The sequence below is a fragment of the Halichoeres trimaculatus genome, unplaced genomic scaffold (genome assembly GCF_033239565.1).
Source record: "Halichoeres trimaculatus isolate MK-OKI-2021-1 unplaced genomic scaffold, fHalTri1.1 fHalTri1_scaffold_8, whole genome shotgun sequence".
Classification (NCBI taxonomy): domain Eukaryota; kingdom Metazoa; phylum Chordata; class Actinopteri; order Labriformes; family Labridae; genus Halichoeres; species Halichoeres trimaculatus.
Window position 1 is genome coordinate 30,125,768 of NW_027437186.1, and position 23,654 is coordinate 30,149,421.

General features: G+C 39.1%; 1 protein-coding gene across 1 annotated transcript in view; it reads left to right on the forward strand.

The window, feature by feature from the left end:
- Positions 1 to 23,654, forward strand: part of LOC141795517 (uncharacterized) — a 161,148-nt gene that overhangs the window by 12,910 nt on the left and 124,584 nt on the right. The window contains exons 6-10 of the mRNA XM_074676421.1: positions 8,615 to 8,738; positions 8,838 to 9,113; positions 9,742 to 9,822; positions 12,058 to 12,177; positions 23,081 to 23,125. Of these exons, the coding sequence (XP_074532522.1) occupies positions 8,615 to 8,738; positions 8,838 to 9,113; positions 9,742 to 9,822; positions 12,058 to 12,177; positions 23,081 to 23,125 (646 nt within the window). The remainder of the gene's footprint in view (positions 1 to 8,614; positions 8,739 to 8,837; positions 9,114 to 9,741; positions 9,823 to 12,057; positions 12,178 to 23,080; positions 23,126 to 23,654) is intronic.

Below are 23,654 nucleotides of genomic sequence, written 5' to 3' on the forward strand. Positions count from 1 at the left end.
AGATGCTGCTTCTCAATGACACTGCTGACAGTGTCATTGGTTATAGTGGCGCGACTGCGATCCCTCTCATATCCAATTATCTAAGTACTTTGACAGGTGATACTGCATATCAGCTGAGGAGGGAAAGCGAGGGCAATTGCATGGAGCAGGAGGCCCCTCTGCCCCCCGCCACAGCCGCTAAAACATTGCTCACTTTACTCACAGCATATTTAGCAAGTGATGCTCCCTGTTCTAGATCTGGCAAGTGTCCTGCCAGCCCTGTGGTGCTTCGATCACAGCTGATACACAGAAAAGCTTCATTTTAAGGCCACAGATTGGATGTGAGGCAGGACAAAATGCAGAGTGGATTCATAACATGTTTCATGCAGTATTCAAGCAGCGTGTGCAGTTTCTGTCCTTCTGTAGATGCACATCTGTGTTTGGCCTTGACCTCTTTACATCATATATGAAGTGATGTGTCATATTTATATCTGATTCATATTTTATTTATAGAAAAGACATATAGAGGTGTGTTTTCTCAGGATATAAAGCCAAACTTTTTGATCTCTAGCAAAGATTTTTAAGTGGTTCCTTGATCTTGCAGCTAAAGCAACCATTGCCTCTTAAACAAACTTTATATTTTAAATCAAAACACGCCATAATGTAAAAGTAAAATGCCTGAGCATATTTAGATTTCCTGCATAGCCACAATTTGTGTATCCTTGTCTTGAAACTCCTCCGGCCTTTCCCTTTTTTTTCATCTTAACACTTGTTTTGCACATTTTCCTTACAAGGAGTCAAATGAATACTCTAAATTTCAACCACACTGTCTCGTAATGTTGTTTTGTATGATTGGGAAGCAAATGCTTCATCAGAGCAGCTAATTACAATTAAAATGTCACATGAGATGTGGCGAGCTCTTCTCAAAGATTTGGAGTTAGGATTGAAATGTCGACACGGAATCAGCCAGCGAGACTGCGATAAAGAGTATCAAACCATCAGGGTTTGCATTTGTTTATCATTTTATGGCTTCAGTGGTTTGTGACGGCTAATTAATCATACCAGTTTACTGCAGTCAATATTGTGCAGCGGAAGCAATCTTTCTGTCAAACACGTAAGCATGCAATTATTTCTGGGAAATACATTTATGAGTGCTTGTCTGTGTTTTGATGATTTACTGTTTATATAAGTGGTCTCTTAGCATATAGCTGGACACATGCTAATGCTCTGAAGTGCTCCAGCTTACCTGCTCTGAAATGAATTATTTCCTAAATGATGTGTACATTTATATTTTTGTTAAGTGCAAAAACAAACCAAAGTTTAAACCAAAGTAACCTTGCACTAAACGACATCTGGACTGTGCATAATCTACTTGTATAAAAATAAAGCTCTGTACATTCTACAGAAACTCAACAACTCACACAGCTGACGTCTTTAAAGGGGCTGTGAGGAGTTTGAAAGTGATCTTGAAAAGACCCCCCTTTTAGATAAATGCCTGATTGTAATTCAGACTCTAAAATAAGATTATCAGTACCAATGTTGCTGGTTAAAGGCTATTTTAAATTGCTACTTCTTAGCTTCCAGTTTGGGTCGACCAGGACTGCAGTGATTTACTGTACGTCTAGGCCTCTATGACAACACTAAGCCGGCTGACGAAGTTTAGTAGTGAGAAGAGATGAAACACAGATATCTGTGTTTTTCTTTGCTAAAACGATTTGTACGACTAAATTTGTAGTGATGGTGGACACAGGAGCCTTACTGTCAGACAGAGAAAGGACAGAAGACCAGAAGAAAACTAAATGGGAGAGTGATACAGCCCAGGCTAAGGGCTAATTGGCAGAAAACTGACCACTTATCACCTGGTATCAAGAGACAACTGAGGGACAGGTGAGGTTTGATTTCATCAGTCTGTAATGATAGCTAGAGGATGTTTGACAAATAAATAATTATGAAGTAGGGCGTTCACATGTTACTTTCACAATTAATGAATATGCCAGTAAGACCTGCTCGCCCTTGGTCATTTGAATAAAATCAAATGTGGCCCTCAGAAAAACGTTTAGACACCCCTTCCACAAAGGTTTAGGTTAAGCTCCAGCCTGCAGCCTCTTTCCTACACTTCACACTCTTTCCAAGTTGGTCGTGTAATGCTTTTCTCAAACATTTGTTTCTCAAATCAGATCTTCAGAGCGATTTCCTGAACTCATTTGCAACCGATAAGATTAAATTTGTGTTTCCAGCCTTCCTGCATGTGCTGCTGGTGTAAGCTTGAGAGTTTCAGGCATCTTTTTTCCATTGCAAAACACTTGCAGATGTGTATCATTGCCTGACGCTGTCAGAGGTCACTCTGTTATCTCAAAGTGCAGAGCACCTCCGGCTTTAATACACTTCCACTGCTCTGGATTTCATCTTCAGAAATCCAATTGTAGTCACATTTCAAAACCACCTTCAAATGTGGCTCGGTTTAGATTTGTTGATTCACATTTGAACATTCTCAAATCAATCCTCTGCCACTTTGGATATGCAAAGAAACAGATTAAGGCTGACTGTCCAAACAGGATCCTTGGAGGCAGGATGCTGGGGCACATGAGAGCCTGTCAGGACAGATGAAGAGGAGAGTGTCTGGAAGCTCTTTAAAAAATAATAGAGACAGAAACACGGCAGAGGAAAATAACAACAATCCAACGGTAGATTAAATGACATTTATTTTGAAAAGCAGAGCAGAACTTTTGTTTTCACAGGGATTTTCCACTAATGTAATTTTACATTTTGTTCAAACAATTCCATGTTTACTGAGGGTAGAAAATGACTCTTGATTAATTTTACAGCATGTAGTCATGGGAACAGAGGACATACTCTGAAATTGTTTGTCAGTAGTGGCCTGTTGCGGCTGCAGTCTTATCTTTTCATTAAGTGTGTGTACACAATAACACTTAATGACAGTGGAAAGAGGATAACAAAATGGCCTGACTCATCTCTGCTCCACACATGCCCACTCAGGTTGCGTAAAGTCTCTTTGCTGGTAAAATATCCGTCTTCCAGATCACAGGCGTTAAATGGATTTGAATTCTTCTGTCATGCTGAGGAGAACAGCTCTTTCAGATTAGACAGGACTCACACTGTGAGGGGGACATACTTCTCTCTAGCATGGATGATGTATTTAGCGTGTAAACCAACATGGTTGAGGCCCACTGTGATTGGTCAAAGGATTGAGTGTCAGCAGCGGGGATGTGAGCCAACTAGGCTAGCGTTTGAGGTTTGATTGTTTCAGCGACAGAAATCTGATTCCTCTGACTCCTTTAAGAGAATCCTCCTGGATAGGATTTCTAACAAGCCAGGACACCACAGACATTTCCGGAAGATTCTCCACCAGACGGGTGGTGTTGCTGTGTCATTCTGTCAAAGTGTTGTCTCTAATCCTTCATGGAGTGGTCTCGGCTGAGAAATATGCACCAGTAAAGACATTTAACGACAGAAAGCAGGTGGTTGTTTTTTATTGAAATGGAATCAAATCTGAGTCTGACACTGCAAAAATAAAAAAACAAACAACAAAAAATCTAAGCAAGTGTTATTGTTTCAGTTTGAGTATAAATGAAAGTATTCAACTTTATATGAGCCACATTCACAACAAGCTCAGAAAAATGTCTTATTTCAGGATTATCAACACAAAAGTGATGCCTGACTCGCTTGTAAAAAGTAAAGTAATATCTGCCAATGGCTTAAGTAAAAATTACCCTTAAAGAAGAAACTTAAGAGGAATTCTTACTTCTTTTTCAGAGTAGCATCAGGTGTCATTTTTGTAATTTAAAATCTAGAAATTAGACACTTTCCCAGGCTTTTAAACTGAATATGGCTCATATGAAATTCATAAAGACATTTTTAGATAAAATACATGATGTGTCTATGAAATTTGTGCGCCCTATGTTGTGTGCCTTTATCTCCACTTTGCATGAAACAAGGCCCTGCTTCCTCACACTGCAGACTCTGTGTGCTATATGAACGTCACATGACTTACATTGGCACAAAACCTTGTGATTAAATGAGCAGTTAAAAAGAAGGCCGTATGGCACAATATCATGTAAAAGTAGAACTTACATGCTTGGCAGAATCCCATGTTGTTAAGTTGTTTTTGTGAGCTAATGTGGGAGCAGGATTCTTTCTTTCCCTCATTATCACCCACTTAAACATGCTGAGTAGCCTTTTTTCCCAAGGAATCAGGAAAACAGAACTTGAAGCAACCTACACCGAGGGTTAGCCGTTTAGCCACAGATGGCAGTCAGCAGGAGGTCAAGAACTTTGACCCTGCAGGCCATTAGACATCAAGTGTGCCGCTCTGCAGACAGGCCGTGTTTTGAAATAAGAGCAGAGTCAGTTTGGGACTTTGGGAAGAAGCGTGTGAACTTCTGGGCCCCAACGGAAACCAAATATTCCTAGCTTTAACTCATACATTTTTTGTTCATATACAGTGGTGGCCAAAATTATTAGAACCCCTGATAAAGCTCAAAATGTTGAGCATTTTTAAACTTCAACACTAATTTTATCCCATGCATTCTGCAACTTGAAGCAAAGCCTTTCTTTCGAGTGTTCAATAAATCTGTCCCCTTTATTTTGCACCGTGGTCAGATATGCTGGATTAGGGGAGGGGTTCAGTCCATCATTTTCAGTGTTCCTTTTAAAAAGGAAAATGACGTAAATCTTCTTATGATGGCTTTATACTATGGTTTATAGGACATCATGACATAATAATGATTTGGTAAACATTTTATTTGTTTTTGAGGTAATTTAATGACCAAATCAACAAAACAACCGAAACCTCTGCCAATTTATGCCAAGTACTCTAATAACTCTGGCCTCTACTGCTTTTTTTTTTTTTACTTTAAAGGAATATATATGTCCTAAAAGCCATTTTAACCATTTCATATTCTCCAGATAATCTGATGGTGGCTAATAAAAAGCTAAAGCTTCACCTGACAACATAAAGTGGAGGATTTCTATCAGGATCCCGATCCTGGAGCAGTGGATATATTCTTAATTCACGCCCTAATTATTATAAGCAGTCTGTCCAGCAATGGATAAACACCCTGCGTTATAAATAGTGACAGTTTTAACTTCTCTTCTATATTTAGTTCACTTAAAATCTGAGCCTTTACTTCTTGCACATAGTTAATTTACCTCTTGACTTTATGGATACCAGGTTCATCAGATGCAGATGAAGTTTATTTCATTTTTTAGCACCAAAGGAGCAGAAAGAGCTAGGCTTAGGCTGTACACATGCTAGATTTTGTAATCAGTGCTAGATATGAGGGAATGAAGCATTTTAATCAATTGCTTCTTATTCTGTCTTCCAGTCACATGCAAAAATTGGATCTCTTATCTTGGAGTTAATTTTTGCAAGTTGTCTTACTCAGGACTGATGCATGAATAAAAACACATTATATTTAGGGCTATGATTCAAATGTGTTGTTTCAATCAGAGATAAGTTTGTGTTTAACAATATAAAAGTTTCACCGAAGATGAAATGAATACTGCTCAAAAAGATTAGGCATTGGTTTTTATTATCATCCCTTCTCAACAATGTTTAAAACAATGTTTCACAAAATAAGAAATGGTTAATCCACAGTTAAACCACAGTGTTACACCTCTTTCACCTTCCTTTAAGGACAAATTAACATTAATTTGAATGCACAGTCAGTTTAAAACATTAGTCAACCTATTTGTCCTTAAACTGGACATTTCTATTGAAATCAATGTTGTTAGTTTTCTGGTGAAGATAAGGTTAAACAGTTAGATGTGGCCTTGTAGTGGTCAGCAGCTTAGAGATGCTCTCACCAGCTTTGCTGGTACTGTCTGGATTGCAGGACAAAATGTTGCTTAACTTTTTCAGAGATATCTGGGGAACCTGTAGCTCCCGAGGTTGCTGTCAGATATGTGCTAACCATCTTATTTCCTTAATCTCAGGACTGCACCTTTTACTGATTGAGAGTTAATGGAAAGCTATTTTTTCAGTGGTGTGAGCATGCAGAGGTGAAATGCACTGTACTCTTATTTTAATGACTGATTTGATGGTCAAGTTGTTCTAAGCATTTCAGTTGCTTTGAAGAGTTAGGGCATGGTCACGCTGGCCATTCAACCTGTGCCGTAATCAAGAACGATTTCACCCACGCAGCGCCATTCCATTGCTGAAGAGTACAACCAGCATGGCACATGCATGGCCCACCTACGTCATTGTGCAGGGTCTGTTAACACAAAGTGCGATCTCATTAGAGTCAGCACAGTGAGACACAGAGAGCACTGCTACAACTCGAGGGATTTTTAAGCACGGTACGGTTTGCCAGTGTGACCACATCCTTAATCGCCGTTGTTATAATGTTCTGATCAATCAGAACCAAGAATTCAACACAGCCAGAAATTATTAAAAAAATGAAAGTGTATTCTATAATTCATTTCCTATAAAGTATTCCATTATTGGGAAAACAGCCTTAATCCTCCTTATATCCCCACCATGTAGTATGATGCACAGTTTTAGAGGCCTACTTTACAGTTTGCCTGCATGCCATTTCCTGCCATTTATGATGAAAAGCACCATTTTGTATGGGCAGTCGCTGCATATGCAGCAGAGAAATATTCTGTGTTGAATGTTTTTTTTATAAATGCTCATTTTTATAAATTGCCCTTGCCACTTTTTATATTGATTTGTGGCTGAATAGTCCTTTAGCCCTCGGGCAACACGTAACCTTCCCAGTCCTTGGCCTCACAAAGAGACATTTGATTTTTTTGAGAGCTTTAACTCGGTGTATTTATCATTTCAGTCATGTTCCGTTTATGCTGAAATCTGGCTGAATTCAGGGGACACAATAGGAGAGGGTGTGAAGCTCAGAGAGAATAGGAGATGATATATAGGAGTGAAAACTAATTTCCAACCTGTCTGAAGAAACTCTCTCCTCTCTCCCTCCCCCGGGCTGTGCTCTGCCTTCCCAATGACCTTATCATAGCATTATTATTATTTTTGCTGATCTTGATTTATTATGTTTATGCTCCTCCACTTCTGACTGTTAATCTGAGTCAGGTGTTAGGGCTAGGGTTAGGGCTTTTTGAAGGGTACAATGTTTTGTTGTTGTTTTTACTCAACTTATGAAATTAGGAAGGAAGCGTGTGTGTGTTTATGTGTGTGCGGGCTGAGGTGAGTTGCTGGATGAGCTGTAATTCATGTAATAGTAGGAGCGATCTGAAATATGATATTGTTTTTCCTTCATTTTTTTTCTGCATATTTCTTTTCCCCTGGAACATGTTTTCAGCTGCAAACAGAATGATTCCCTGACTTTATAGAGCTGCTGAGGTCATCCCCATAAACCTAAAGCTGCATCCTTAACAATATGAGTGTAGGGCATGATATTTGTGTCTACAGTGAAAAGATTGGCTTCTGCAACTTTGGATCAATTTCTATATGTTTTCATTATGTGAATGACAGGGGAGACCGTATAAAATTCATCAGGGTAAATGGAATCAGGATTGTCAGGTTTATTTATGCCAGTGACTCAGCAGGAGGGTATTGAAATGTTTATTGATCATTCAAGTTGATTGGTTGGTTCATTGTTTCAGTCCTGAGAGCTTTAAAGGATCGGGAAACCTGAATCCACAGATGCCTTCAAACAGTGTAGCACAGGGTCTAATAGAGATAACAAAAAACATAATAAAGATATAGAAATAGTTGAGATCACAATTTTGTCTAGTTTTTCGAACTATGCTGGTATTGGGCGCAGCTAAGCTTGGTTATTTATTGTGTATTTAATACCACGATAAAATCTTTTGAAGGTGAATCCAGCTGTTTGTCTACGCCCAGCGTTAGCACCTCCAACAGACACAGGGATTTTTTCAGTGCAAGCGAAAGCCAAAAGACTGCAGTTCCTTCGGTGTCCACATGAGGCTGCCTGTAAAAGCCAGGGAACCCTCATTAAGTCTCCTTAATGCCCAGCCTTTCTTTTACTTTTTTAATTTTAAGTTATTTTGGACCTTTTGTGTGCCTTTATAATTGGAAAAGGTCAGGGCAGTGGACAGAGCAGGAAACAAGAATATGTAGAGGTTAAATAATCTGCACATTTAGTCTGAACCTCAAGCTTTGTTACTTTGTGTTTACTGTATGATAGAGCAAAGTACCTACTAGGGCTGCACGTTTATCGCAATGGCAATGGCAATGTCAGCACATGCAACTATGTAATCGCAAAAGAGGTTATCGCAATCGCAATGTCAGCACATGCAATTCATATTTTTCTCCATGATAACCAGCCAAGTCTGTAGACTCATCATGACACAACTTTTTTTTATTAAATCGCAAGCACAATCGCAATCGCAATATTGTCCACCTGATTGCAACTTGCACCTTTTCCCCAAATTGTGCAGCACTAGTACCTACTCTTTAAGTTGATCACAGATATTGGTTTTGCAAAATAAACCTTAAGGAAATGAGATGCTTTTAATCCAGGTTTTCTGAAAGCTGAAATACTGCGAAATTATTCTTGGCATTTGCCTCATTTTATAACTTTTTAAAAAAAATATATTTATTTTATTATTATTCAGTTTTTATTTATTTCATCATTTATACCCCCTGAGAGTCTGACTTTGTTTGGTGATTGTTTTGTAGATCAATTTTCCCTAATGGGCTTCCAAGTGAATATTCCCTCGTCACCACCTTGCGGGTAAGGAGAACTACCAAAAAGGATCGCTGGTATCTTTGGCAGATATTTGACCAGTCAGGAAGCAGTCAGGTGAGCCCTCTCCATTTTTTAATCACCTTTTTATGTAAAAAATAAAGAAGTGTTGTTAATATTTCTCTCTGTTTTTTTAACATCCTTGTTTCTCTGCAGGTGTCTGTTGTGGTTGATGGCAACAAGAAGGCGGTGGAGTTCTCTGCCCAAGGCCAGCTGAAGAATACCTTACGTTACACATTTAAGAGCCGTGAACTACATGCCCTCTTTGATCGGCAGTGGCACAAGCTGAGCATTTCTGTCCAAAGCAACATCGTCTCCATTTACATGAACTGCAAGCTAATAGAAAGGAGACTGACTGATGAGAGGGATGGCATTGACCCCAGCGGGCGGACTCTCATCACGACGAGAATAGAGGATGGACGGCCTGTGGATGTATGTCCTGGATTAACTTTACCCAAACATAAACACGTTATTTCTTTGTCTTAAGCTACACTGTTTTGTTTTCTTTTCTGCTTGTGTTCTGGTTTAGTCTCGGGTTTCACTCAATCGTGTTTTAAACCCCCAGAAATGCCCACAATGCACTCCTAATTCCTTTAAAAAGTATTTAAAACACGCTGCGAGGACATATCTTCCTAATCTGCGTAAATCCCCTATTTTGTCATATGTGTTACGCACTTTCACACAGATGCCTCAAACATTAGGTCAGTTATGCCGTTTGGTCACCCAATGCCTTAGAGTAAAAGTGGGCTTAAGAAGCATTAACAGCTGACTCTTTGGCCCGTGTGATTTGTTAAAATGTAAGACGGTAAATCCGAAAAAATGTAAGGGTCAGTTCTGCTGAAGCAGCTGCAATCCACGCTCGAGTCATTTCTTGGCATTTTAGAGTTTTGAACAATCTTGCTTTCAATCAAAGAAATGAGGTTCGGTGATACTCCAGCTGACAGTTAAACAAACTGTCCTAACCAGTGAATATTCAGCCGTTTAAAGAGGAACAGCATGTGGTGATGACACTGTTGTTAGATAATACAAAACTATTTCCTAATGAGAACTCTTTTCACAGGTTGAAGTGAAACAAATCCTGATCTACTGTGACCCCTACATGGCTGAAATGGAAAACTGCTGTGAGCTCCAGGATCCCAAGGTAAGTGCTTAGAGTTTGACTACATGACCAGATTTCTTTCCTGTATTGCTGCGATTGTCAAACTTTTTTTCAGTGAGCTGTCTTTGAAATTGCATTTTAGACAAACACACCCTGACAAGGGCATGGTATTGTTGGTAAAAATGAAGCCTGTAGAAAGTGGTACAATACAGCAGCCTCCCATCAGGGTCTGTCTCCTTGTGACTGAAAGAAACACTTTTTAGGTATGCTAGCTCCATTCACTGTTAGCTCAATGATCCATTTTGAAAAGCAAAAAGCTCAAAACAAGCTCACACATGAACTCTCCTTTGAATGTGTTTTCACTTCTTTTTCTGTATATTTGAGATGTTGTGCTGCTTTGCTTCAAAGCTGAATCAGTTTTCCTTTATTTGAGCTGTCATTCAGCTCAAACTCACAAAGAACTGATCTAAAAAATAAATGAAGTTGCATGAAAGATGGTTTACAGCTGCTCACAGTTACTAGGGAAAGCAGAATATTAATTCATCCATTCATCTATCCATTAATGCAGCTATCCATTCATTCATCTGTCACTTATTGAACAAAACATCTGTCCATTACTTCTTTTTTATCCATTCATCATTAAACCACCAATCGTCCATCCATACATCTTTGCATCTGTTTTTGCATCCATCCATCCATCCATCATTTGCATTCATCCATCCATTAATGCAACCATCTATCCATGCATACAGCCATCTGCCCATCTAATTAATGCAACCATTCATCCATCCAGTACATCCATTTGTCCATCAATCCATCAGCCGATTCAACCAACCATCTAATTCATTCATCCTTTCAACCATTCATCCATCAATCCATTTATCCATCCATCCTTTATTCATTCATCTATCATTCATCCATATGTACATCCATCTATTAATGCAAACATCCATTCATCAGTCATCCATTTATCCATCTGTCCATACATTTTTTTTACCATCCATCCATCCATCCATCCATCCATCCATCCATCCATCCATCCATCCATCCATCCATCCATCCATCCATCCATCCATCCATCCATCCATCCATCCATCCATCCATCCATCCTTCTATTTGTTAATGCAACCATCTGATCATCAGCTATTTTTTATTTATCCATCCCTTTTTGCTACAGTTCACCCAGCCACCTAAATCCATCAAACATCCATAAATCATCCATAAATCATTAGTCCATCCATTCATCCTTTCTATCACTTATCAAACAATCCATCAGTCGTCCTTCAATTTACCCTTGATTTATCTGTCCAACCTTTGATTCATGAATGAAACCATCAAACCATTCATGTAACCCACTAACCATCCTTTGATCCCTCCTTTCTCCCATCCATCTTCTCTCTATACTCTTTTGCTTAAGGTGACAGGGGTCAAGGGTCAATCCTAGCTGTCATTGGACGAGAGATCCAATGACACCCTAGTTACACTCTGGACAGGCTGCCAATCAATCTCAGGACTAGTGTATAGATACAAACAACCTGACACACTCACAGAATCCCACAATCCCACCTAGGGCCCAGTTTCAGAGACTGATAAACCTAATGAGCGTGTCTTTGGACTGTGGGAGGTGAGCAGATTGCACAAGAACGTCATGCAGACTCCTCCCAGAATCAGCATGCAGCTTGAAAAAAGGAATATTAGGTTTGAATTGTGACTTGACTTTTATAGCTGAACTAATTAAGGAAACGTGCATGACTGATGTTTTTCACTTAACTTCGAAGACTTTTCTTCACAGGCTGTAGAAGTAAGCAGTTGTCATGGTGCAGTAACAGACTTAATTTAACCCGCGCAGTGTGATCAGACAGTTGAAGTGTAACATGGCCTTCCTCTCGTCTGGATGCTTCTTTCCCCCACAGAGAGAAACTTAATGACAGAGATCTCCCATCGCCTCAGAATCAATATAAGCTTACGTTACAGTGATTCCAAATGGAGACATGACCTTTGACCCCTTACCATTACATATCACCATAAGCATGCTGTCATGTAAGTGTCGAGTTACTCTGCAGGAATCCTCACAACCTTGAGGAGGACTTATGTGTTTGACTGCTGTGTACTTTCTATGTTTCTCTATACATTAAGAAGATTACTTCGAATATATGCCTCTGAAAGCTCAGGTTAACGGTAATAAATTGTGCTGTAATACGGTGGATTTCAGAGTTTTTATCCATGTGGGAACTTGACAAAGGAAGGTGTCTAAACGGTGTATCTGTATCGATCCAGTGTGAGGCCACGAGGACGCTTAATGGGACTTCCCCTCCCCTGGTTACAGCCCAGCTCCCCCAGATGCTGTCTCAGCCGCCCAAACAGTCCATTGACAGATGTCACTGTCCAGCTGAAAAGGTACGATCAATTCCCCCAACAACAGCCTCTAATTGAGTAAGTGTAGAGTCTATTGTAACTGACCCTGCACTGAGTTACTCGACATGCTCCTTTATAGGCCCTTTACTGCACTAAAAGGACATTTATAACAAAATATTTCTGTTTTTATGTCAGCCAACAAAAGTGAGAAAATGCAGAATGATTCAGTCAACTGAGAATTTAATGTTAGATAGAAGTGCAAATTGAGACCTGAAAGCCACAAGGCGTCTCTGAAAAGAGCAGGCTGCACAGACTCAAGGTGAAGTCATGTTCGTCTGCATATTTTTGTGATAATTTTAACCTTTAAGTTAAAAGCAGAATCAAAAGCTATGTTTGTGCTGTGTCAGAACACAGAGCAATTTTTTCTGTCATCAGCAAAAGGGAGAAAAGACAACAAAGTCAGTATAAAACATGCATACAAAGAGACTGTTAAAGATGCAGTTCTGCAGAGGCCTGTCAGCGTGGAAGTATATAATTTACAATGACTCAGACAGAAAAACAAAAGTATGTAAGTATGAAATAAAACCTCTAAACTTTGTCTGGCTGCAGAAACAGAATTTTCACCAAAACAAGAATCTGCACCTTTTAACTCCACACCTGGCTCCAGGAGGAAGAGGAGTAAATAACTGATAAAGTGGTTGTTGGAGGTTGTGTATGATTCCCTCTGCTTTGGAAACCAGGGTTGCGTTTACAAGCTAAGAGAGCTGTATTTCGTGTAAGGCTGATTTTTTTATTGTAAATAAAGAATGCAGACAAAAATGTATTGCATCATGCAGAAGAACCGTCTCAGTGCTGCTACAGTACAGAATAAAACGAAGGTTGGGTTTAACAGACAGGAGTTTTGGTTTATGGATGGCGGTAAGTCTCCAGTGACAGAGCCTGTAAATTTCCATGGCATGCTGGCTGATGCTGAGGTTATTGTTTACTGTAAGGCTAAAGAATTCACCACCTCTACCTGGTTGGGCTGTATTTTCTGTTTGGTATAATATGAGTGAGTTATTATTGTATTTAATCAAAATAAAGGACCAACTTTCGGGTCATTATTAAGACTTATTTGACAGTTAGGTAGTTCTTGCACTTGGTGTATGTAGATATACAGGTATGATTGGATGGGCGGGCAAAGGGAGGTGTGAATGGTTTTACCAGGACATACAAGAACACAAGGACATGAGGACCCTGTTGGCTGTTTAAGAAAAAAAGATGTAAATCCCAAAAGAAAGTACACTGCAAAAAGTAACCTCTTAGCAAGTGTTTGTGTTTTATTTTCAGGAAAAAAATAGTCTTACTGGACTTGATGTAAGCCTCATTCCTCTGACAAGAAAATAAAAATCAAAAATGGCACCTGAGTTGCTCAAAAGATCTGCATTGGTTGAAAAAATGAACTTGTCCCATGAGTGAAAATCCATGAGTGCAGACTCCACATTTTTAAATTTAAAACCTGTAAACAGTTAGGTTTTGTTCAACAGAGGATTAGAGCCGCTTTAAAGAAAAAAAAGCAAATCTGTGATATTATTCTGATAAATTTATGAGAACAAAGTCATGAATTAACGAGAAAAAAAGTTATAAATCAATGACATTATTGTCATAAATTTACGAAAAAATAAGTCAGAAGACCTAAGAAATGTCCTTATAAAAACATGAGATCATAGATGTTAAAAATGTGGATGATGACACTATGTCTTTCTTGGGTGAAGTTATTTGGTATTTCTATTTTCACATTTTTTGGTGTTGTTACTTACAAATGTTTAATTGAAGCAAGAGCCGGCTCTGCATAGAAGCTCATTTGTATTTATTTTGTTTATATTTTAAATTTTGTTGGGAGCTTTTTCATGCCTTTAATAAGAGAGGATAAGACAGTAGATAGATTAGGAGCAGCGTAAGAATGAGGAATGACACACGGGAAACAGGCCAATGGCCGGATACGAACCATGGCCACCTGGCCAAGGGCAAACCTTGTTGGGCGCGACCCAGACTGCAAGGCCGTCTGCGACCCAGGACAGCTTGTTTTGGTGAAAAATATGTTTGTAGCTACCAGTCTACCTTGCACTGCTTGCAGAGAGTTGTCAATTTTGTAAAAGCAATGTTCCACTGATGATTGTTGATCAAGGAAAGCTGAATCTGTGAATATCGTTCTAATTTTACCCAAGTTTTTTAGTTATCGTTTCAGGGTCTGTATTTGTTATGTTGATGTGGCAAAAGATAAAATAAGTCCTTATTTATGAAACCTTAACCTTATAGAATGAAATGAGAATTTCATTCTTATAAATTTACGACTTTAATCTTGTAAATGTATGAGAGTGATCCTCTCATCCATGGCACCCTGCTATGGGAAAAAACAATATGCAAATCCAAAAACAGACCTGAAAAGGCATAAGAAATATAAAGTTATCCTGGCTTAGTCACTTAATCACTTGGGGTCTAGGGAAAACCAAGAAATACAGGAAACATTTTCTTTTTTCATGGTTTTTTATAAAATTTGATCCTGAAATGTGCCTATGTTTTTACAACCATTGATGAAGTATGTACATTTTAATACTTTTTGATTTTAGAAGACATCTTGTGCCTCTTAACTGTGTTTACCAAGGGGGTTCGGAGAACAAATACCTGACATTTCTGTCTCATTGCAAAAATTCTTGTTTGTTAAAAAAACTTTACATTCTACATCAAGGTAGCTGCTATTCTGTGCAAATGCAAGTATCAGGAATCCAAAAAATCTTAAAGTATCAGTATTGTCCTGGGTTTATGTTGGAGACATGATAAGATTAGATCATTATGCAAAGTCACGTTTTAGTTTTGGCTCCATAAAATCTTTTAATCCCACTAATGTTGTTCTCTTTATGTTCAGGGCGAAGCTGGTCTTCCAGGTGTGATCGGACTGCCAGGACAAAAAGGGGAAACAGGAGACAAGGTACCGACAGCTTTACTGGGTTGTTGTGTAGAGGTGTTTGCTCTGGTGTTTATTGTTAAGGACACTTGTAGGGGTCAAGTGGTGCAATGTTTGGAGTTAAAGTAGCGTCGCACTCAATATGAACAATACACTTTACAGCTCATAGAGTGCATTTAATCCTGCGTATAAACGAGCACAGTGTTGGATTTGAATGATGCTCTCTGAAGCTCCCTGTTGGTTGCATTGACCAGTAACAGCACAGAGAGCCTTGTACCTGAAGGATAGATCAATAACTTGTCATAAATTTGCTGTCAGAAGAGGAGGAATACTTCTCTCTACCTTGCAATTACCTTCACAATGCAAATTCTTTCTCAAATCTCTAAGATGTGTGAATTGGTAAATCATACATCCATCCCATCATTGGAAAAGTAGTCATTTCAAAAAGAGAAGGATTCTCTCCTCTGTGACAGCTGAACAGACAGGTGCAATTGTAAATGGTATATGGCATGTGACTGGAAATTGTAGGTGTTGTGTTGATTGGTGGACAGCAGAAAAACATGGAAGAAACACCAGACAGAAAAAAAAATGTTTTCCCCTCAGTCCTCTGGAGTATGAAACCCTCCTGTAGCTGCCTGTAAGGTTTGTTGTAGAGGCAGCAGAGACTGAGTTCAGCTATGAGAGGAATTCCTGGGATAAACAGGAGGTGGTCTTGTTCGCCTGATAACAGCAGATGGCTTTTGGGGTCAGTGTCCTAATTACCGTGATGTGACTGTGGGATTAAGATAGGGAGGATGACTCTGAGACTTTAGTCCCAGGAAACCATTTAGTCCTAGAAAGCTGGGACACAGAGGAATGTAAAATCTGTGCACCTGTAGAGTGCTATATTCCATCCATATCATTTTTTTTTTTTACTTTTTCAAATTCAAAAAGGTTGACTTAAGAGCTGTGCACTTTATGAATGAAACAATGAGGAACAATTTTTCTAAAACCATAATGTTAGCTTGGCGTTTTAGGTCAGTATATTTAGTAGAGTGAAGTTAATTGAAGAAAATTGGCCTCTGCATCAGTAGTTGCCAAAGTACAGGCCACTAATGCATTTAAAAATGAAAAAACAAGGTTCCTAACCCAGGATAACAGTATCAGTAAAGGCGGAATAGTTCATGTTACATGACAATGTTTGCACACAGGCAGTTGAATTTTCTACCACAGCCATTCCCAAACCACTGCTTAGGGAACCACTGCTCTACCACCAACAAGTTAGGCCTAGTATTGAAGTGGCACCAACAGCCCCTTTTTATGTCACTCTGTCCTCACTGAATAAAGGCATTCACCTTAAAAATTCACTTCAAAAATTAAGAAAAAGGTTGGAGAAAACTTTGTACATCCAGTGAGTTTGTCTCTGTTTGACTGAGTTGTCATTTGTAGCTCTTAAAGCTAGGATTTCTTCAATACATCTTTGTTTTGATGATGACCTTTCAAGTGAGTTATAAAAAGAGTTTCTTAAAACCTTATAATCATTTTGCTTGAGCTGCACTCAAGCTTTCCTTCTCTAAAAATGTGAAAAACATCCGCACTGGTGACGACATGTTTACTCTCTTGTGAGCTTGTTGCAGCTGCACTTGTTCCTCTTCTCTGCATGTATGGAGACCAACTAACTTCCACTACTGTGGCAAAATGTGTGTGTGGGTGGCTAACAGGTAGCATCTTGTGGAGCCATCTGCATAACTACATTTCCACTGGGTAATAGATGGTTAAACCTTTGGAGAGGGTGTTTTTGACTAAAATGTTTTTGCTGAAGTTTCTGATATCCTTTCCTGCACTCTTGAAAACATTTATGGTTTGTTCAAACTGAAAATTGTTCTCAAAGTTGCCACATTTTGTAACACCAGACCATACATTCATAAATCAAAAGCTATGTGTGTTTAGTAACAGGCTGTATTAATCAGATTTGTAAATGTGTAGTAATTGGTCTCTAACGACTCTTAATTGTCCTGGCAGGGATCAGCTCTGAAGCTGTAATGTGTCCCTGTATGTGCACTTTCAGTGTGCTGGTGATTAATTACTTGCTGGTAATTGATAGAACCACACTAAGAGGAGGAGGCAACGTTATAAGTAGCACAGTTTGTTTTGAACTTCCTAAAGTGGCCTACAAATAAAGAGCACCTGTGTTCAGAAAAGCATCTTCAGATTGTCCTCTGCCCATCACTGAGCTGTCTGAAGTGCTTTAAACATGATTCTCAAGCACACAGGTCCCCTGTTATTTTCCTCTCTTCTTTCCTCAGGACATGTCTTCTGCTCTGAGTCAGTGACTCACACCATTATCACCTGAAATCTAATTTCAGCTCTTCAACAGATCAATACTTGGCACCATTTGTTTACTTACTGAACAGCAAAATTCATAACAAATCCTATTACAGGCTCCAACAGTAAATCAATGAAGTTAAGGAAAATCTTGATCAGGGAGTTCACATTCAGCTCCGAGCTCCTCGTTTAGTGTTGGTGAAGTGGCACGGTGAGCTAATAACACAAAACAAACACAGTCATTTGAAGTTCTCATTTTCTAAGGATATTGAACCCAACGCTCCTTTACGCCGTCTCAGGAAGAATTAAAGGATCAGAAGAAAACAGAATGTTTTATATGTCCCATGTTGACTCTTAGACTTGAAAATATGGGACACAGAGGAGACACTGCTCGTACAGGGTAAAGATGAGTGGTATTGTGCTTCAAAAACAAAGACAAAGAAACCAGAAACCAAAGCAGAGGTGTGATTAAATTCAATGCATTCACTTTCAAATTTAGCAGCCAACTTTGCAGCCAGATTTCAGCGTGATCATGCATTGTTTGCCAGATAGTGTAGGAGAGGGGGATTAGAGCTGATCAGCTGCTCCCTGCTGGTCTGATGAATTTGTGGCATGTCAGAAATTTTGGAGCGACTGCACAGCCTCACATAGTGAAAGCAGAGCCATGAGCTGATTCCTTGGAGCTGTTTTCCTAATGGCACCAGCACAAAACAGACGAGAAGGATTCACATCGATCAGTTTTTACATAACACTCAGCATTGCAATTTAAAACAATCTAATACAACAGCCCTACTATGAGGTCTACCTTTACAAATCTCCTTTGGTTTCTAGCTTTTTTCAATACACACTTAAAAATTTGTGCTTTATGATTACTGTTAAAGTTGTTTGCTCTGACAAAGGATATCCAGCATCTATCTAATACAATGTGTAATAAGAAACAAGTACGGAACAATTTAACTACAAGAAAAATGTACATAACCAACAAAGAACTGCAAGATGTGCACAGATTGATGACATAAAAAGGTAAAGAACTATAAAGAGAACAATAAGATAGTGGTGAGGTATTGAATGTGTTAAAATCCTACACTGCACTAGTAAAAAAAACAACAAGTTATTGCATGTTAAGAAGACAGTAAAAGTGTTTCTGGTGATTATACTGTCTGACATTGAAGGAGCCTGTCACTGAGCAAGCATTCCAGTGATGTTAGAGTCTCAAGAGGACACAAGAATGGATTAAAGCTATGAAATGGTGCCGAAAAAAAAATAGAAATCAGAAATATTTAAGGCTAAAAATATTGTTTCCAGGTTAATATAGTCTGAATATGAGAAGAATTCTGATAATATTAAAATCCATAAAAAATTTGAATTCATTTATTTGATAGGGACAATGCAGTTTAACATAGTTCACAACAAAGCATGAATCTGATGTGTTGCACAGAGAGTTTATAGCGAGTGCTAATTTCTAACTCTTGTCCCTAGTTGAGGTTTTAAGTAACTAGATCATAAAATGTGCAATCGTGACATATTTTTCTTATATCGCCCCCTAAAGGAAAACATTTTTCTTGGTCAGAAGCAGAGTTTGCTGATGTTTATGCAGCACGTAACACTGCAGTGAACTGATCACTTATCATCAGGTATCACATTTGTTATCAAACAATAACAAATCTAACTTTTCTGGTCCCGAAACCAACACTGATACCTGGGCTTTGGGTATCAACCGATGCCAATGCTAAATAATTACCTGCATGCTCTGCTGCGGGACAAGACTGGTCATTTTCTTTGAGTAAAAGAGAAAAAATAAGTTTATGTGGAATTAATGAGATTGATGTTTATTTAAACTATAAGTGTTTAATATTTTAAAAGCAGTTTGGTTGTAACAATGCTTCAGAACTTACAGAAATTACTATTCAATTATAAAATGTTATACTCTGTAGACAAAATCATAGTTTAACCTTAGTGTCAAGTTCGGACTGATCCTCTCCCACTGATACCCAATCCAGATTTGAGGGGCTGTATCAGGGTAAAAGTTTTGTAACCAACCTGCAGGGACTGAAAAGTAGCAGCACCAAATCAAAGCTGCTTGAAGCTTTTCTGTTGTCTTCTTCTGTCGTGCTGAAACTCATTGTTTGCGTGCTTAAGCTGTTGAACCCTGAACTTTTATCTGCTGATACTGATATGCAGGTAATACCGACCATCTCTTCAGTTATAGACTGTGTTGAAATAATCTGGAACTTTCTGCTTTCGAGGTGCAATAAGTATGGATTCAATTAGAAGGTGCTAATTGAAAATACATAAGAGCAGGAGGGCTGCAAATGGCCCTCAACAAATGGGGAGTGTTGTAAAAGGGAAGATGCTTAGTTTCTCCATTATGTCTGTTTGTTTTCCCTCTTCTGCGTGTACATGCAGTGGCCGTAAATCTAGTAATACCAGGGTTTATGTGCAAGGCCATACAAAATGGATTTCCTTTCAAGTAAGCTGCATTCTTATAACCCAATCCTTATCTGTTTAATTTCCTGAGGGATTCTGGATTAATCATAGCAGTTTAATCCCTTTGCACTGCATTAGAATCCTCCATCAAACTCTCACTGTAATGCAGGGTAATACTTTCTATTGGAGTTACACAGCCAAAGTAATCCACACACACACACACACACACACACACACACACACACACACACACACACACACACACACACACACACACTTCCCCAAGAAGTCCGTCTCTCTAGGTCACAATGATTGGCCTGCAGTTCTCATTACGGCTGTTTTAAATGCTCTTAATTGCCCTGATGTCTTTGATTAATCTCAACAAAGTCAAGCTAAATTGTTAAAAGGTATACTCTGACTGCTTTTAATCTTGAACAGATTGAGATTCTCATGTTGGTAATTGAAAGTCTCAAGAGCTTACCTTATTAAGAGTTTTTGCTCTGACTCTTCGTCCCGCTAATGTATTATAATGTAAATCTAAAAGAGTGCAGCCTGTCTCACAGTCTCTGGACCCTTTTTGGAAATTAAGAGATCAATATGAATTAAATATGCTTCAACAGAAGTTCACTGCTACCATAATTTAGCAGACAGATTAATGCGCTACAAGGTCGGTGCGAATAAGAGAAAAGCAATTACTTCATGTGATTGTGTCAAAGTTTGGCGTTTCACATAAACTGCACAGACGGATGGAAATAAAACACTTCTCTCAGTGAGGAGGCACAAAAACAACATCGAATCACAGGAGACAGGAGTAATAATTCCTCCTCAATGATCAGTGACATTTTCTTGTCTTCATGTCTGCTGCCCTCAGTCTGAATGATGATGTCAGTGAATGACATACTGCGTTTGCTGCTTTGACAACACATCACACGCTGCACGCCTGCACTATTACGCCAAACATATGCTCATCCTAAAGAAGACAATTTATTCTTACATCAAAAATAAATGTTACTTCTGCAATTCTGACTGTCAAAACAGAAACTTTGTTGACTTTGTGATGAAGACTTGATGATAAAACAGTTGTCATTTTGTTTTATTATTATCATTTCACAGTTATACAAATTATTTCCTGTAGCAAGCAAACAGAAAGTATCTTTAGAAGACGGTACAAATTTCACCATAAGTTGCAGGGCTGTTAGCACCTGTATGAGTGTTATTTTCAAGGAACACATTTGCAAAGATGAGCACCAGTGCACAAAAATGCTATTTGCTCATGCAGCGCAGTTCTTGATGCACCCTTTGTAAATTAGACAGTGTTTATTGATGCATTTGCACACGTTTCGAGAGTTCAAATGCTTTGCAAACTTTGTGTAAATCAGGCCCTTACATTCCAACACTGCCAGGTAAAAGTTAGAACTAGAACACCCCTCTTTTTTTTTCCCCCTTTTTTTTTCAAACAATGCAGTTTATTGTCTTATTATTCTCTGAAATGAAAGTATATGACATTAAACAGCTAATGTTGAAAAATAAATCATAGAACCCATTCTAAACTAAAAGTTTTTTTCCCAGCTCTGTTCCAGCAGAAGTTCCTCTAAAAGTTGGGCATTTACAGGTTTCTTTGCTGTTACTTTTTCTTCCAGTTCATCCCAGACCAGCTCAAAGGTTTGGAAGTGCACTTCATGTTTTTAAGCGAACTATCACCTTGGACTTCTTTGGCTCGTTATCTTGCTGTGGGATGAACCCCTGACCAACCAGGCTCATTCCAGAGGGTACTGCATGATGGGCACTGCAGAATACTGTGGGAGCCTTTTTGGTTTAGGGTGCCCCTCACTCTGTAAAGTTACAAGTACAAGTACAAGTCCCTGACCCGGGATCCGGAAAAATAGCCCCAGACTACGTCCTCCTCCATTTTTACATTTGATGTCACACACTGACGTCGCACTCCTTAGCGTACCCATTGCTCAGGGTACAAAAATCCTGCGTGATGAAGCAATGTGTAGCAGTGATTTCAGACATTGATTCATTATTCCATAGTTCCAACTTTTCTTCTTCAATATTCCATTAGTGGTGTTTGATGGCCCAGGCAAGCCTCATTTCTTTCTACCAACTCTGTCTTTCTTTCTGGCCTGTCAAAGCTGTATCTCAAAGTCTTCTCTTCACAGTAACTGAAACTGAGACTGTGAAACTATGACCTCTTTGAAGCTGTGAAGCTTAATGCTGTTTACTCTCAGAAACTTGTCTTCTGGTTCTGTTTTGATTCCGTTGACCTCCTCCTGTCAGAGTTTATAAAACCAATGTCTGAAGGAAACTCTACTCACTGAGCTCACCTTGACTTGACTTTATTTGACCTGGGACACCTGTAGAAAGTAGTGACATCAACTTTCACGTCTTGATCAATCCATTGCAGACCATTACCTTAGCACTGTTTCAAGTTGTCAAACTTCTTTAGTTTTCAGTTTTGGGTAACCTTAACTTTTCTTAACCTCTTCTTACTTTGCACTTAAACTTTTGTCATTAAACTGCTTGAATTTCTTTAACAACTGGACAAAAGTTTTAATTGCTAGTGTATTGCTGCATTTTATGGCTCATTTCTATTGCTTCTCAGTCCGTCAGATGTTGTACCGTGTTCGAAATATATTCAAATATTCACTTTTACAGCTCAAACTAAGTTTACACAAAATGTGAAGAGGAAAAGTTGTCCTTAATAAAAGGTAGAATAAAAAGTTCATAAGCCACAGAATAAATGAGGCGTCTGAGTTATTCTGTTTAGACAATTTCTTCTTCCTCCTAAACAAGCCCATCCAGCTCAAACAAACAGGGATTGTAATGAAGATGTGACCGTGAATGGGCGTTGTGGTTAATTAGATTCTTTGCTCGCAGCGAGTTCTGTGTTAGCTTAATTGTCGAAACACTATCTACCTCCATCTTCTCTCTTTTAACAATGATGTGGAAAACTGCTTCCCTGTCCTCTTCACCTCGTCTGAGTTATCCTCTAATGACCTGAAAATAAAAGCACAAAGACAACCTCCTTGTGTTCCTTCTTTTTTAACACCATTATAAGAATAATACAAGGAGCTCATACTGGTGCTTTCCAGTTGTTAAGAAACAAAACCTCGTTCTGCAGCTGCTGAGTGTCTGTGTCAGCTCAAACTGGTGGAACAGCTGTAGCAGCAACACGGCCGATGAAATGACAAGCCTACATAAAGCGATTCACTAATGTGTGAACGAGAGACCTTTCACTAACTGTTCTGTGTGTTTTTTTTGTCACAGGGGGACTTGGGGGAGGTCGGGCTTCAAGGAAACCCAGGACAGAAGGTAAGCGTCATGAATAAACAATCTCTGCTGTCGTTATGAACCAACATTATCACTGTGATCATCATAAAATCAGTTGAAACTTTCCAAAAATACATGTTTTAGTTTTAGACTCTTTTTGATTTCACTGCGTGGCTTACAGACTCAGCAAAGGCAGCAGCTGTAACTTTTTCCTTCTTGTTTGTGATTTATTGAATCTGCCATGGCCCCTCTCTGAGATGATTTTCCAACATCATTGGTTTGAATCACCGGCTCGCTTTGTGTTGACCCCATCTCAGCAACACAGAAAACAAAGCAATCTCAAAATCAAATTAAACCAGCGAGTGAGCCGGCGGTTGGCGCAGAGAGCGGTGCTGCTGCAGAGACACGAGCAGCGGTGCCTCTTGTTTGGCCAGGTGCCTCCTGTTGGGCACTATTGGCAGTATTCGTTGGGGGGGAGCCAGTGAGGGATCATGTCCTTGTCACTGCACTAGCAACTTCTACTCGATGATCAGGCTGTCTATGCAGAGGGAGCTGTGAGTGTCTCAGTTAT